The sequence below is a fragment of the Thunnus thynnus genome, chromosome 16, assembly GCF_963924715.1.
Source record: "Thunnus thynnus chromosome 16, fThuThy2.1, whole genome shotgun sequence".
NCBI lineage: Eukaryota > Metazoa > Chordata > Actinopteri > Scombriformes > Scombridae > Thunnus > Thunnus thynnus.
Genome location: NC_089532.1, coordinates 4,876,488 through 4,892,380, shown reverse-complemented (window position 1 = coordinate 4,892,380; position 15,893 = coordinate 4,876,488). Strand labels below are relative to the sequence as shown.

The 15,893-nt window shown below is 38.2% G+C and overlaps 1 protein-coding gene and 1 long non-coding RNA gene across 2 annotated transcripts in view; one reads left to right on the top strand and one right to left on the bottom strand.

The window, feature by feature from the left end:
- LOC137199541 (uncharacterized) overlaps positions 1 to 15,893 on the bottom strand; it is a 34,880-nt gene that overhangs the window by 4,481 nt on the left and 14,506 nt on the right. The window lies entirely within an intron of this gene.
- noto (notochord homeobox) lies at positions 13,200 to 15,796 on the top strand. Its single transcript, XM_067614280.1, has 3 exons — positions 13,200 to 15,113; positions 15,229 to 15,416; positions 15,534 to 15,796. Exons 1-3 carry the CDS (start codon positions 14,723 to 14,725, stop codon positions 15,741 to 15,743), a joined length of 789 nt encoding a protein of 262 aa, XP_067470381.1. The 5' UTR covers positions 13,200 to 14,722; the 3' UTR covers positions 15,744 to 15,796.

Below are 15,893 nucleotides of genomic sequence, written 5' to 3'. Positions count from 1 at the left end.
TGTGACAGCAGCAGCAGTCCAGAGCCCTTATTACTTATTTACAGTATGACGCCACCTGCTGGCAAATTGCGGGACTGCAGGTTGAGTAGAACCAAATTTAGGACTACAACAAATTGTGGACTACAAAAATGGTGGCAGCTCAGGCACTTTTTTTCCTAACAAAAAGAGACACAACTACTACTACTACTACTACTACTACTACTAATAATAATAATAATGATAATAATAATAATAATAATAATAATAATAATAATAATAATAATAATAATAATAATAATAATAATAATAATAGTTGTAGTAGTTGATGTTGTTGATGTTATTTTATTTTATTTGTATATCACCTTTCATACATGAAAAGCAGCTCATGGTACTTCACATAAATTACATGAAAACATTTAAGGTACTTAATCAAAGGTTGCAAACAAGCAATTAAATTCAATAAAACTAGTAAAAAAAAAACAAAAAAAACAAATTGAAATATTTCAGTGAGACTCAATAAAATAGGCAACAAATATTTAAGTCTCCTTAAAAGCTCGATTTAAAAGGTGCTGTAGATGTTGCAGGTCAGGTATTTATGGGCTTTATTTATGAGTTTTGGTCTATTTTTATACAGTCTATGGTTTTGGTCCATAATAACAGGCTCCAGATTTCCGTGATCATGCTCATATTCAGTGATGATTACAAATTTAAAAATAGCAAGAAGCTCATAGGTCAATTACACAATGACCTAATTTTAAATAATAAAAAGAAAACTTAAATTAAAGACAGCCCAGTCAGAAGAAACAGATAAAAACAGAAACAGTTTGTAGCAACACATCTGGTGGAAGTATTTTTTTTTTCTAAGCTGAAATGTAAGACAAGATGAGACCAGTGAACATAAAAGTATAGTAATAATGAGCAGAAGCAATTGGTTGACCATTAGTGCAGTTTAATATAGGACCAATGTGACTTAGATATACAGTAATTTAATAAGCAAGTCTGTGTAGAAATGTAACACTATAATATGATATAATATAATATAACATAACATAACATAACATAACATAACATAACATAACATAACATAACATAACATAACATAACATAACATAACATAATATAATATAATATAATATAATATAACATAATATAATACACTTTTCTATTATTATTTGCATTTTAAATAAGATTTTAAAAAAACCCGGATGCAGATTTCTATTTTCAACACATTTCTCTGTCAACTATTTCAGGAGTTTTACTCAGGACAGGTTGGACACAAGACGGGCATTTTAATGTTATTACGTTTTAAAACCACATGGAGGAAGTGTTGGTACGGTTCTGAGTGTTTACATCTGACAGCTTCTTATCCTTTGTCTCCTTCAGGCTTTTAGATACATGACCAGGGATTTTACATAATATAAAGGTAATACAAATAAATTCAGGAAAACTACATTTATTTTGTGCTGTTGAAATGTGTTTGCCATAAACAATATAATTACATCAAATGAACTTGGTAAAATAAAGTCAGATTAATCTAATGATCCATGTAAGTGACTTGCTGACGGTGTCACCAGAGTTATATAGTCCACTTATAAAGATCTCCTCCTTGACAGTTCAGGTCCAGAAGATGGATTTATTAGCAGTTAAAATCAAATATCTGTTATTAAGCATTCAGTGACTGGTCTGTTTTGCTTTAGTCTGTTTATCACAGTAAAGGCACCGACTATCAGGCCTGTAAGAAAACTTGGAATTTGGTAATAAGGAAATAGCCAACATTTTCCTAAGCATGTTTTCTGTCACGTTGGCAGCAAAACGCTCCTGTAGGAAAGGACTGAAAGCATCACAGACCGGATCACAACTGGGATTGTTTCAGTTTTATTACAACAAATAAACCCATCAGTACAATTTAAAGTTCTATTGGAGAGAGACAAAGACAGAGAGGGGGCTTTCCAGGAAAATAAGCAATGGTTGAATTTTACAAAAGTTAGAGCAAACTGTTTCTGTCAGCTTATAAACCAGACAGGCTACTAATGTTGAAGAAACTAGAAGCAAAAAGAGCCAAGTTATCATGACCTGCATGTGTCTTTTCATGCACATTTTTCATTAGTTTCTGTTGTGCAAATGCAAAAATGAATGTTAAACTTTGCCCAAACTACCACAAAAGACACAAGTCTCTCCTGCTACACCGACAGTGAACTCAGGAGGAAGAGATGCCTCTACATAGTTTGGATTTGAGTGACATGTTTGCCTCATGAGCATCACCAGTTTTTCTTTTCTTCCCTTTCAAAAGTCTCTCCATCTTGTACTTCAAAATTAAAAATAAATCTTTCCAACATGAATCTATAGCATCAAAGAATTGTTGTTTCTTTATTGTTCCCAAAGCAATCTGATACAGGTGTAATTAATGGCATTAATGATGTTATTAGTTTCAGATAAGTGTTGTGAAAGAGGTTTACTCAACTTTTACCAGAAAATTCTGTCGATATTTTAGTTTTTAGTTCAAAATCTTACAAAATATTAGTGTGTAGTTTCAAGTGTTTCTGTTTTGGTAAAGTGAAAAACATTTGAGCATCTCCAGATTAAAACATGTCTATATGAACGGACGTCGGTGAGTTTTGTCATCACCCGACCCGCCTCTCCCTCTCTCCTCCACCAGATGTCAGCAGATGTTCAGCAGCTCTGGTATCTACCTGTCAGCCCGTGTGTGTGTGTGGTCTTGTTTGAAGTGCTCAGTCTGCTCTTGTAAAAACACTAAATTAGCTGCTGTGTCCCTCTCTCTTTGCATAAGTTAAAAGACAGGGAAGTGAGGTGTAATGTGCCTTTAGGTGGGCTGTCTGTGTTAATTATTGTCCATCACGGCCCACAAAGTCATATCTGTCTTTGTTTGGGGTTTCTCCAAGGAGACCGACGCTTTGATCTGCTCGCTGGAGGCTCTGATTGTCTTGTGCTCATGGACGCACACAAGAGACTACAGCTAAGGTGGGACGACTGTAAACCTCCGTCACTGGGGATACAACAAACCTCAGGTCTATCTATTCAAAGCAGAAAACACAGTATACATACAAGACATTGGATTCACATAGAAATCTGAAAACCATCAAGAGATGAGATCATTTAGATGGTTCATTTTCTACTCTGAACGTGGTAAAACTCCATTTTCATACTCTGTACCCTAAAACCTGAGCTGATTTACAAGATAAACTTCTAGACAAAGTGCCTACAAATTAGAGATTGAAGCATCACATTCAAAAAATGTTTCAGGAGGAATGTAATTGTTCTATTTAGTCAAATTTGATCTTTTTGTATCTCTCAAGTCCTGTTTTGTGGTGTTAGTTGCGTTTGTTTTTACCTATTTTACCCATTTTATGCCATTTTGGCCAGGTCTCCCTTGTTGAAGAGAGAGTAAGTAACAACTTAAAGGCACAATTCAAATAAAAACAACAAAAATCTGACAGTTGAGTGTGTTTAGTATGTTTTCTGTTGCTGTTAAAAGTTTGTTTCCAGATGTAATGTTTGTTTCAGGCCTCGATTTTCAGTCATCTGTGGAGAAAACCCACAAAACTCTTATTTTTCATCTCTTCAACTCTACAGTTTGTAATTTGTGTGCTCAGAACAATTAGACATCTGGGTCTTTAAAGCTGTATCATAATTACACAAAGCAACTTGCAGACAGATTTATGTCTAATTTTTCTCATTTTTAACGTCTTCCATTCCACCTCTATTTTGGAGCAAAAACTAAAAAGACACCCAAATTAAAATGGCTGCAGCTCCTGAACCACATTGACTATATGCATAAACAAGGTCTTTCAAGAAAGGAAACCTCCTAAAGTTTCTTGTGAAAGTGTGAAAAACACTCAAGGTGATACAGAAACAGAGCAGAAGGTCTACGAAGCAACAGTCAGGAGCCCAAATGAACTCTGAAATATTTTCTTGCTGTAATCATTCATCCTGTTCATACTGAACATTAGAGGATCTCTTCATAATGCACTTACAGTGTGAGTGATGGGGGCAAAAATCCACAGTCGTCCTTCTGTGCAAAAATGTATTTGAAAGTTTATCTGAAGCTAATATGAAGCTGTGGATTTTGGTCCCCATCACTTACAATCAGAGTGTATCTGAAGGAATATTTGCAGAAAGGAAAACCTTTTTCAGTGATCATTTGGGCACCTGACTGCTGTTTTTAGACAGACTTGAAAAATTGTGCACCTATACTTTAAAAATGTTTTTCCAGTTTTAAAAATAGCCTGTTGCTTTGTCTGCAAAGGCTGTGGGTAATGTGGGGCTGTAAACAAAATACCAGTAAATACCTGCCTCAAATTTGAAGAAAATAGCACAAAGTGTGACAATTCAGTACTTGTTTTATGAAATGATTCAGGCAGATTTCCAAAACGGACATTTGGAGACTCCATATTTTTTGTCAACATGAGGTCTTTCTGATTACGGCAGAAACACATGGGGTGTGATGTAGTGAAGCAAGAGATGAAGAGAAGGACAACTAGTGGATGCTAGTGTCCTAACGGAGTTAATGAGGTTAAAAGACAGAAAGAACAACAACTACAGAAAATAAACCTCTGATGCTTTCTAGTGACATGTTTCAACATGAACGTGACTTTCATGTCTCTTGTCTGTTCGGGCTGACCAAAAGAAGTCAACATATCATGGCCTTAAAATAGTAAATCAGAGCTATTCAAACTGCATGCTGGGATATGAACCTGTAACACGGAGGAATAACAGTACATGCTGGACTTTTCTACAAGTGTGACAGAAACTGTTTTCATCACCTGCAGCTAAAAACCCTGCAGGTGACCAGAACCAGGAAGGCCAAATCAACTTTCATATTATATTGTCAACAGTTTTGTTTAGCATTTTCAACCCCATAAGTCTATTCTGTGTCAAATAAATTACATCATGTTAAAGATCAGCTGGCACTATTTTGTATTTTTGTACTCATTGGGGATCATTCCCTGTATTTCGCACTGATTCCAGTGTTTTTAGACTCAATATATTTACATTTGACTAGCCCTCAAACCACTAAAATTAGTAAATGAAAGATTTTTCCCACAGGATTTGCAGCCTCGGCAGTTTAAAGAAGGTTTTGGAATAGCATTAAGACCTCTATATTGGAAAATAAAAGTGAGTGAAAATGTGATTGCACAGTTTAATAAATAAAATCTATATAATTCCAAATATTTTAGAGACTTATTTAGGAGTCTGCTCGGGAATTTCTGAGCAGATGTGCATGAGCTCAGTATCTGGCTGAACATCTGCCATGACGATGAAAGACAACTTAAACAATTGTAGTCTGAAGGATATGTATAATATATATAAATATAATAATTCTATGCCATTTTTCGTGAACATGGTGACATTTAAGGCCTTCCACTTGACTTTTTTTCTGTGTTGTTTATCGGTGTATTTGTGCCGTATGTTCAGACTCTGAATTTTGCTGGTTGGGAGGTTGAACAAAGAGACTCAATGATGAGATGGAGGGTGAAATTGGGAGGGTATCCAACCACAGATTCCACACAAACTGCAAGTGTACAGCAGGTACAGAGACACATTCTCATTTTCTTGTTGGAAGTTACACAGAAAATGAGAGTCACAGTCATCCCACCTCACTTTCTATCTGAAAACATCCATTAAGTCCTCATTACCAGCCAGACTGGGGCTGAGAGCAACAGTCAGGTTGAATATGCAGGTTTGTCATCGTTTTCCTATAAAAGGCCTGAGGAGGTGTGTGGGGGGTCGAGGAAGTGTGGCAGTAATATAAGCAAACAGAGAATGTGAAGAGAGGAAATGGCCTGTCCTAATAATCACAGCCCAGGAGCAGCAGTGCATTCAGCTCGCAGCGCCGGGGTGCTCGACCGCTTTCTCTGTCTCCTTTCAATGCAGCAGAGCCCCGCAAGCAGTGGTTTATGGGCAAGCCCTGACACCCACAGGAAGTGTAAACAGAGGTCAAGTGTTAAAGTCCAACCCTCCAATTCTCACCTCCATTAAAGGGGGTGTCTCTACAGACTCCTCAAAGCACCTGGGAAGCACTCCCCCCCACCCCCCCAACCCTTCATAAAGCAGCTTCACAGATCAGCAAAGTCATGAAATGTTGACATCATATATACATTTTTGGCATTTATCAAGAAACCATTGGTCATTATTTTTGAGTTTCATTTAAATTTTGATATCTACCATGTAAAAAAAACAAATCTTTCGCTTTTTCTGACCACATACTAACAGTTTGACAGTCTGACAGTGACCATATTTTAGGTTAAACTGCGTAATGAACTCCTTCATAAGCTTTCCAGTCAAACCATTAATACTTGTGACCTACAAATGTTAATGCAGTAAAGACATAAAAAAGTTAAAGAAAGCCAAAGTTTACAAGAAAACTCTTCTATATGTTATATTGAAATATTCTGTTATTTTGGGTCTTTTTATGCACTTTGCAAACCAGTACGTTTGCACCACCCACACTCCCACTACTACCTGAGGGGTTTTACTATACCTTTACCTTTACTGCACTATAACTTGCATATTACATTTATTTTCCACATGCTGTAAAAACCTGTAGGTATATATATATGTAGCATATACACTACACGTAACTGTATAATCCTTGTAAATCTAAGTTTTTTTTCCGTTTTCATTTCTTTAGTGCTACTTTTATATACTTTGTTCTATTTTATTATCAATTTGATAGTTTTATTCTACTCTAATTTAAAATATTCCAATATTTGTAAATACATTGTCTATTTGTGAAGCGTGTGTGACAATTAACATGAAACTTGAACCTTAAAAAAAAAAAAAACAATAACTGGAAAAAACAGAGACTGTCTGCACACTGAGTTATGGCTCCTGAACTTTATTACACCTAAAGGAATAGTTTGACAGTTTTGGAAATATGCTTACTCGCTTTCTTGCTGAGAGTTAGGTGAGAAGATTGACACGACTCTCATGTCTGTATAGAAAATAAGAAGCTGCAGCAAGCAGCTGTTTAGCTTAGTTTAGCATAAAGACATGAAACAGGGGGAAACAGCTAGCATGAACCTGTCCAAAAGTAAAATATCCGCCTACCAGCATCTTTTAAAGCTCATGTTATATCACATTTGTCTAATCTGTGTAAAAGCAGAATGTAAAGACAATAATTTGTAGTTTTACAAGGGGTTATGTGCCAGACTATTTCTTGGCTGGATGCAGTGATTTCCTGGAATTTTGGGTGCTCAGAATAATTGTTCCAGTGCAGAAACCCCCGTAAAACCTCAACTTGCCAATTTTACACTTAAGTTTTTGTACAGACTATGCTGATTTTTATTGGAACTGGACAGAGCCAAGCTAGCTGTTTCCCCCTGTTTCGAGTCTTTATGCTAAGCTAAACTGACTGTTTGGTATCTAGCTTCATATTTAGTGTACAGACATGAGAATTTCATCTAACTTGATCTCATCTTGTACTCTCAGCAAGAAACCAAATAAGCAGATTTCCAAAAAGGTCAAACTATTCCTTTAACAGGCAATATTTTGACTCCACTGGATTTGCATCAGGCAGAAGGATTGAAATGTTGCTTGTCCCATCTTATAAAGTTTGGGCACCATCATGCAGTGTGTGGATACTCTTTTTTTCTCTTAATTTGCTATCCTGTACCACCCTTACTTATCTAAACGTCCAATAATCCCGTCCATCATCTGAGAGACAACACGGAAGTACCAGTTTATCAAAATCTGTCTTGAAAAGGAAGCTACCCTATAAAATTACTGAAATACTGCTTTGTTCAGATCAGTCTGTTTTTATTGAAGATTTTTTAATACAAATAACTCATTGAATCCACTGCTTTTTGATGGCAGAAAGCAGCTGGTCAACTTGATTTTTTTCTGTATAAATCAAGCTGTTACTGCAGGTCGTGGTGGTGTGCCGGCCTGTATTTAGTGTCAGACAGCTCGAATACACTCATGCTCCGTTCCCAGGACGGGACAGTCAACAGATACTGTTCAGAGAGAAAGTTAATCCCTCATTAAGTTGGTAATGACCTGGACAGTCATTTCTGTGAATGGATGGAGGACTTTCTATGCCTAAGTAGCCACTATTAGCCCAGAGGAGAGCGGCTCGTACAGTAGCAATTCACAGCACTGGTGTCGATGCTAATGGCTGCTTAGTTGGAGAACAGGGCTGCAGTGACTGGAGGTCCTCCCTCCTGCCACGTGCAAATGAAAAACACACAAAATCTGCATAGTGACATGCAAAAGAGACAGTTTTCAATGCCGGAATTAGTCGATTCATTTCACATTTTAACGATTTAGCTAACACTGTAAACCCTCTGGAGATATTTTTTCTGACTTTCTATGCATTTATTTTGGTCTTTGTTTAGCACCTTTGAAACTGTCATTACCCAACAGAAATTGAATCATTGCTTTCACCACAAATTATAGCAACAATATCAACTTAAGTATAAAACTAACAGAAACCCAAATTGTAAGAAAATGACACAGGCACCTATACACAGTGAGTTTAGAAAGTATTCAGACTCCTTCACTTTTTTCACATTTTGTTATGTTGCAGCCTGATGCTAAAATCATTTAAATTCATCCCCCCCCAATCAATCTACAGTCAATACCCCATAATGACAAAGCAAAAACATGATTTTAGAAGTTTTTTGCAAATTTAGAAAGAAAAAACTGAAATATCACATTGACATAAGTATTCAGACCCTTTACTCAGGACTTAGTTGAAGAATCTTTGGCAGTGATTACAGCGAGTCTTCTTGGGTATGAAGCGACAAGCTTTGCACACCTGGATTTGAGGATTTTCTGTCATTCTTCTCGGCAGATCCTCTCTAGCTCTGTCAGGTTGGATGGGGACTGTCCGTGGACAGCCATTTTCAGGCCTCTCCAGAGATGTTCAATCAGGTTCAAGTCAGGGCTCTGGCTGGACCGCTTAAGGACATTCACAGAGTTGTCTCTAAGCCACTCCTGTGTTGTCTTGGCCATCCATCTGGCCACTCTGGCATAAAGCACAGATCAGTGGAGTGATGATTGTCCTTCTGGAAGTTTCTCCCCTGATTGCTCAGTTTGGCTGAGTGGCCAGCTTTAAGAAGCTTCTTCCATTTAAGACTCATGGAGGCCACTGTGCTCTTGGGAACCTTCAATGCAGCAGACATTTTTTGTAGCCTTCCCCAGATCTGTGCCTCAACACAATCCTGTCTCCGAGCTCTGCAGGCAGTTCCTTCGACCTCATAGCTTGGTTTTTGCTCTGATATGCATCATCAGCTATGAGACCTTATACACACGGGTGTGTTCCTTTCCAAATCATGTCCAATGAATTGAATTTATCACAGATGGACTCCAGTCAAGGTGTAGAAACATCTCAGAGATGATCAAGAGAAATGGAAGGCACCTGAGCTAAATTTCCAGTGTCATAGCAAAGGGTCTGAATACTTATGTCAATGTGATATTTCAGTTTTTCCTTTTTAATTAATTTGCAATTGTCATTATGGAGTATTGAGAGTAGAACGATGCAGGGAAAAATTCCTTTAAATGATTTTAGCATCAGGCTGCAACCTAACAAAATGTGAAAAAAGGGAAGGTGTCTGAAAACTTTCTGAATGGACTGTAAATGTATGAATCTTTAATAATAATCACTGAAAATACTATTATGGAACAATTCAAGGTTGTAAAAAATATTGTTTCACTACCCATATGTTTAACCGGTTTTCTCAGCTTGTCTCTACTTGATATATACTGTACATAAAGTTACATTACTATAACTAAAACATGCTCAGTGTATTCACAGATAAATAGACAGACACCAGGTCTAACAGTCGCCCATCTTACAGAAAACAGAGCAGAACTGCAGAGTTTTGAGAAGATTGGTGGAGAGATATAAACTCACACTTCTCTCTCTCATCACCTTAAGTTTCAGTGCTGTACTGTGAAATTAACCACATGCAGTCACAGTACATGACGCAAGAACTGCTGATTGCTAATGAGGTGCTAATTATCAAGTTTGTAAGGTATTTTTAACAGAGCTGTAGACTTGAGACTTGACTTGAGTCCAGGGCTGCAACAGGGTGCACAGAGTCCACAATTAAAATGGTGGAAAATGTTGATCATTGTTTCCCAAAGCTGTCGAAGTCCTCAAATGTCTTGTCTTGTTCACAATAGTCCACAACTCAAAGATATTCAGTTTACTGTCAAAGACTAAAGAAACCACAAAATATTCACATTTGGGGAGCTGGAACCAGTGAAATTGTGCTCTTTTTGCTCAAAAAAAAATCTTAAACGATTATTTGATTATCAAAATCGTTGCAGATTAACTTTCTGTTGATGGACTTTGTTGCAGCTCTACTGGAGCAAAAGTCAACAAAAGTCAAAGCCTTCCTTGACAGATTAATTTGCTCAGTTGTCATGGAGATGCAGTTTTCCAAATCCAAGTCAAGCCAAATATCAAAAGTCAAAAACTTGAGACTTGATTTGGACTTGATTGCTTTAAGATCTGTCTTACATGAGACTCATTAAAGAGATTCAAGTCTGTACAGTTTTGTTCTAGTTTCAGCTTTGTAAAAACACCACTAACACAGCTTTGAAAGGCAAGTTTCAAATGCCGTCACATTGTAATGGTCAACATTCAAAGACCTAAAAGACTTGCAAATGATTTGCAATTTGTTCGCTTGGCCCTCAAGGACTTGAGACTTGTACTGGACATGTCTGGAAAAACTGTGACAGCAATGATTTCTTTAAAAATGCATTTTGTGTATCTGTGATGTAAAAACTGTGAAAGAAAGTCATATAACATGAAAAGAAATGTTTCATTTACATAATTATGGAGCCACGATGAAACAGCTGGACATACAGTAGACTGTACATAGTTTGCGTGTTCAGACATGTTTTCGGATTGTTTTGGTACATATGAGTGTAGGTGTTGAGTGAGTTATCAAGGTAGAAGAAAGTAGGGGATTTTCTTTCAATGACAACATGGAAAGTCATTTTTTCTTACCCAATTAGAAAAAAATAGAAGACCAGGTGATTCATATAAACATTGTTATGGAGTCTACATAAATATATATTGAAAAGTGTCCCAAAAATATAATTGTAATTTAATAAATATAAAGTAGAATCATCACCTTTCTGACAATGTCAACAAAAACTGAAAGTGTATAAACTTCGTAAAAGTAGAATTTAAAGCAGAGCTGTTGTGTTGGATTGCATTATATTGCACAGGTGTTCCTAATAAAGTGCTTGTTGAGTGTATGCAGATAGCATTTCATTTACAGTTAGTGCACCTTGCTTGTGATGTCTGCCACCTTGTCTAAAGAGGTTCAAAGTATATTTTTGAATATAGTGGCTGCTTAACCTGTTTCAAGAAATCAGAGAAAGACATAGTGAGAAGGAAAATACTCAGAAACTCATTTTAAAAACAGTTTGTGTGTTTTTTATCCAGCAGGTGTTTCAGTTGTAACTTCAGGTCCAATCAGGTTCATTATTGCTGCTGAAACAAGACTCAGCCACACATGTATCAGCACACAGCAGAGACTGGATGTGTATTGGAGCCAGACAGACCATACCTGGCCTTTTTACCGGACTCCCATTCATAGTCAAGGTGAGGGCCAAGGCCCAGCAGGTCCCTGTAATGACCCCTCAGTCCCAGCAGCAAGGTGACAGAGGCAGGCCGTTCTGGATCGTTCTGTAAATGGCTTCATAAACTCATTAGCGATGGATGTGCGTGGACAGGAAAGGCTGAGATTACAGTGCCTGTTAAATGTGTCGGGCAGGTGAGAAAACTATCCCCTTTCACCTCAATAATAATAATGATGACAGTGTTTCTCTGTGCTTTTGTTTCATTCAATCATGTGTGAACTGAGCTACTGTCGCTCTCGTTTCTCCTGGTTCTCACTTCTCTGTCATATACCATAACTATAAGAATATGTGTAGCATCAGTTGTTTGGAGGTCATGACTTTGATCTTTATAGTCCTCACAATATGTTTTTAATGAACTGTTGGATTGGCACCTTGCTGTAGATAAGAGCCACTATTTTAAGGTTTCACATGTAAAATATGAGAATGTGAGCAAAGTTAAATGGCAAAATGGTCATCGGGACAAACTGTGAAATTATTATAAAATAGGGAATTACTTGCTCGCTTGATAGTTGCACTTCAACAGGATGTTAAATTACATCTGTCAGAGCTGCTAAAAGTTCTCTTTTATATCATTTTCTCTTTTATCATTGAACTTTTTAAGGGTTTAACTGAGTTGTATATACAAATCTTTCTGTATCCTTTAATATCAAACAAATACAAAAAGACTTATTTTTGTTTATATACTACAGTGTGCAAAAAAACAATCTTGAGTAAGTAAGAACACGCAAACTAGCTGTCAATTTAAGTAATAAATACAAAACTATAATTTATGTAGTTTTATAACTGTACTTTGGTTTGTGCAGAGTGTTACTTTAGGAAAAGTCACATATTTAAATGTTAAAGTTCTGCACCATTCCCAGAGGTAAAATAAATACCAAGAGGTGACAAAAAAATAATGAGCTTGACCATGTAACCCACCACAGATACTGAATGAATAAAGTGCTGCTGGGGAGTTTCAAGCTTTTAGTGAGAGCCTCATTTGTGCAGGATGGCCCATCGAGCTATTAGAGAGCAGCCCTTCAGCCTCTTTCTCCTCTCAGGCTATGACTATGAAAAGAGGACACTCTCTAGGACAATGGTCCGTGTATTCCTTGTCTGGCTCCAATACACAAGGAGGACATGCTGCCTTCTCTCCTGCAGCATCAGGGGGACACTGAGATGGAAGTTATTGGAGGTTTCATTCCTAATATCATGAAAAAAGTGTCTGTTCTGGGAGTAAAGACATGTCAGGGGATGCAGAAAGAATGACTGATGGAGGCTGAGAATGTGCTTTTCATCTTCAGCTTTTCCCATTTGATGTGAAAATCACACAAGTGTGAAAAGTTTGAGATCATTTCTCTGGTTTTGATTAGTTTCTCCTAATAAAATATTCTGAAACGTGTAGAATATCTTGAAACATTCAACCTTATTCAATGAAAAAGTACTTGGATTAGAAACCCTCCTTTGTTTAAAAGGGTTTCAAGACTCAATGTGAATTAAATGACTTGTCAAGACAGAGATTTTCAGCAGTGCACGCCAGCAAACACCGGCCCTGGGGTGGGTGGTCCGGTCGTAGAGGCATCAGAAGAGTCGTCCTTTATTGTTCAGGCAACGTCAAGAAAGTCTGTGTTTGCCCTCTTCATTAGACATTCTAGTGTCAGCTAAAGAGAATAAATAAAACGCTCGGAGGTCAAAGGGAATGAGCGCTTCGCCTCGGTGTTTAAATGTGTTTTAACAGTTACTTAAGGCTCGGGAGACGCTCTCCGCCACTTCCAAATGATGGAAATGAGCCTGGAAAGTTTGCAGAGCTGGCAATAATCCAAGTTGAAAGAGATGATGCCTTTGTCTGCGGGTAGTGTAAGAAAGAAAATCACTTCCTTTAAAGAAGCCGCGCAGCGCTTCATCTTTAAACCTCTAATGAGGAGCCGATAAAAGAAAAAAAAAAATACAGTTTTAGGTCATTATTTCCTGTGAAAAATACATTTCAGATTTTCCAATAACGATCAAATTCAAACGCAGATAATCCAACATGATGAACATGATGAACAGAATATACGCGTAAATGTTAAGTTTTGATCAAATGGCAGAGTTGGTGACAGTCTTTATAGACTTTAAGTAGCCTATAATGAGACCTGCTTTCATTTACATCACAACACATTTTGTATTTCTACACAATAAATAAATCCACCGTCAGATTTAAGGCTTTAGACTAACTAGTCCCTGCTTGTTTTTTAGGAATCAACCAGAGGCCTTTCCCAGTCAGAGAGACTATATTCAAAGGATGGATCAACCTGTGGATTAACGCAGTGACTTAGATTAGTGGAGTTGCAGTTGGTAAAACCAGCAGCACCATTCTGTCACCACACCCGACCCGCTGAATTTGACGCCTCAATTACGCAGAGCAGTTATTCAATTTTAAGAGCGACACCGCTGCTGTTAAAAGACACACTTTGGAAACAGAGCGCATTCATTTTATACAGGAAAAACATTATGGACTGTTTACATACAGGAGTGATTCTTCAGTCACAACTAGTTGAGACAAATACAAGTTAAAGCACTGAATATGCCTAAATTGGACAAAATGTTTGGGGGGAAAAAATAAGCAGACACAAAGGAGTCAAACTAAATCAACACAGTAGAGTCTCTGTAAATTGTAGTTTGAAGTCGGCCTCCAATTGTGAAGCTACTTGTCACGCTGCTTAAAGCATCTGTCGGCCAGGCAGGACTTAAAGGGTCCAAATAAGATGATTTGGTAACATCAAGGCTTTCCCAGCGGTAATGATTACATTTGGACTTAAGATCCTTGCAAGAATTTGTAGCCCAGTAAATCTCCGAGTTCCCTGCCCCCACGACTCTTCAAAAGCCTTGTCATTCAAAGGGTTAGGATGTTTGACAATCCCAGCTTGTACTACTCCACCAATTAATTGGATACGTTGTCGGGATGTTCGTTTCTCTCATCTGCTACTTAGAAAGACAAAGGATCGATGGGGGGCTGTTGACACCTCTGTGTCCGGCCAGAGTATAAATGAGGAGTCTCCGCAGAGGACCATCATTCACGTCTCTGCTGCACTTGGAGCAACAACTTGATTCCCGCAAAGACTTTCGACATCTTCTTTTTTCCACTTTTTTTTAAACATCTGAGAGAATGCAGGTACCGAACAGACCAGTCGGAGCTTATGGATACTCTGTGCGTAATTACGCACCAGCATCTCTGTACCCACAGTACCAGGGAAACCAGTGCTTATCTTCAACGAAGCCTCCCAGTGGAAAATCTTTCACTATTGATGCTTTGCTCGCCAAGCCGGACGACACAACCAGCGGCCGGACGAGTCCCACTCAGTGCGGAGTGAAATATCAACCAGCAGCACAGGTCCTCCCTCTCACCGGGCACATGAGCTTACCGATAGCACCAGCACCTTACGTCTACTCACCAAACATGTTGCACTCAGCGGTCCACACGCAACCTGGATACTCTGTCTACTGTTGCCCGCCTTTCACCTACCAGTCATCGTGCCGTGGAGCATTTTACGCACAAGGTAAATTGAGTTTTTTATTTGGTGGAACTATCGGTGCAAGATGTGTCTAAATGTCAGGAATTACACCCTAAACATGCGACAATGTGATTAAACGTTTCATTTTTCTTCTTTGCAGCGTCAATGTCCAAAGTCAACGCAGGCCTTCATTCGTTCAAAACCAAAGGTGGGAAGTCCAAACGGATGCGCACCAGTTTCACCAGCGAGCAGCTGTCCCGGCTGGAGAAGGAGTTCGCACGGCAGCAGTACATGGTCGGATCGGAGAGGTTCCTCCTTGCCTCTGCTCTACAGCTGACAGAAGCTCAGGTAAACAGAAAAATACTGAATATGTGAATTTTAGGCTTTTAAAATGTAGCCTTAAAAACCTGAAGCCCTGAAATGTGCTGCAATATCTCTAATGTGCATCTTATTTGCTGTCTCCAGGTCAAAGTCTGGTTCCAGAACCGACGCATCAAGTGGCGCAAACAGAGTCTGGAGCAGCAGCAGGCCAAGCTGGCCAAACTGGGCCTGGCTGCTCCGCCTAAAAGCCCCGGATCCCAAGGCCACAGAGATGAAGGCGATGACGATGAGGAGTTCTCCGACTCATCAGATGTGGATATCGACGTGTCTGATGACTCCACTGACCACTGTTGATCAACAGCATCACTGGACTTTTTGAAAAGACATTTTGTACATACAGCTGAGAAAGGAGGCCTCATGTCTCCAACTATGAATATTTAATAGATGTATAGTTATATATTTAATTTTCTACATTTATTGCTCTTTGATGAGTTCATGTGTTCA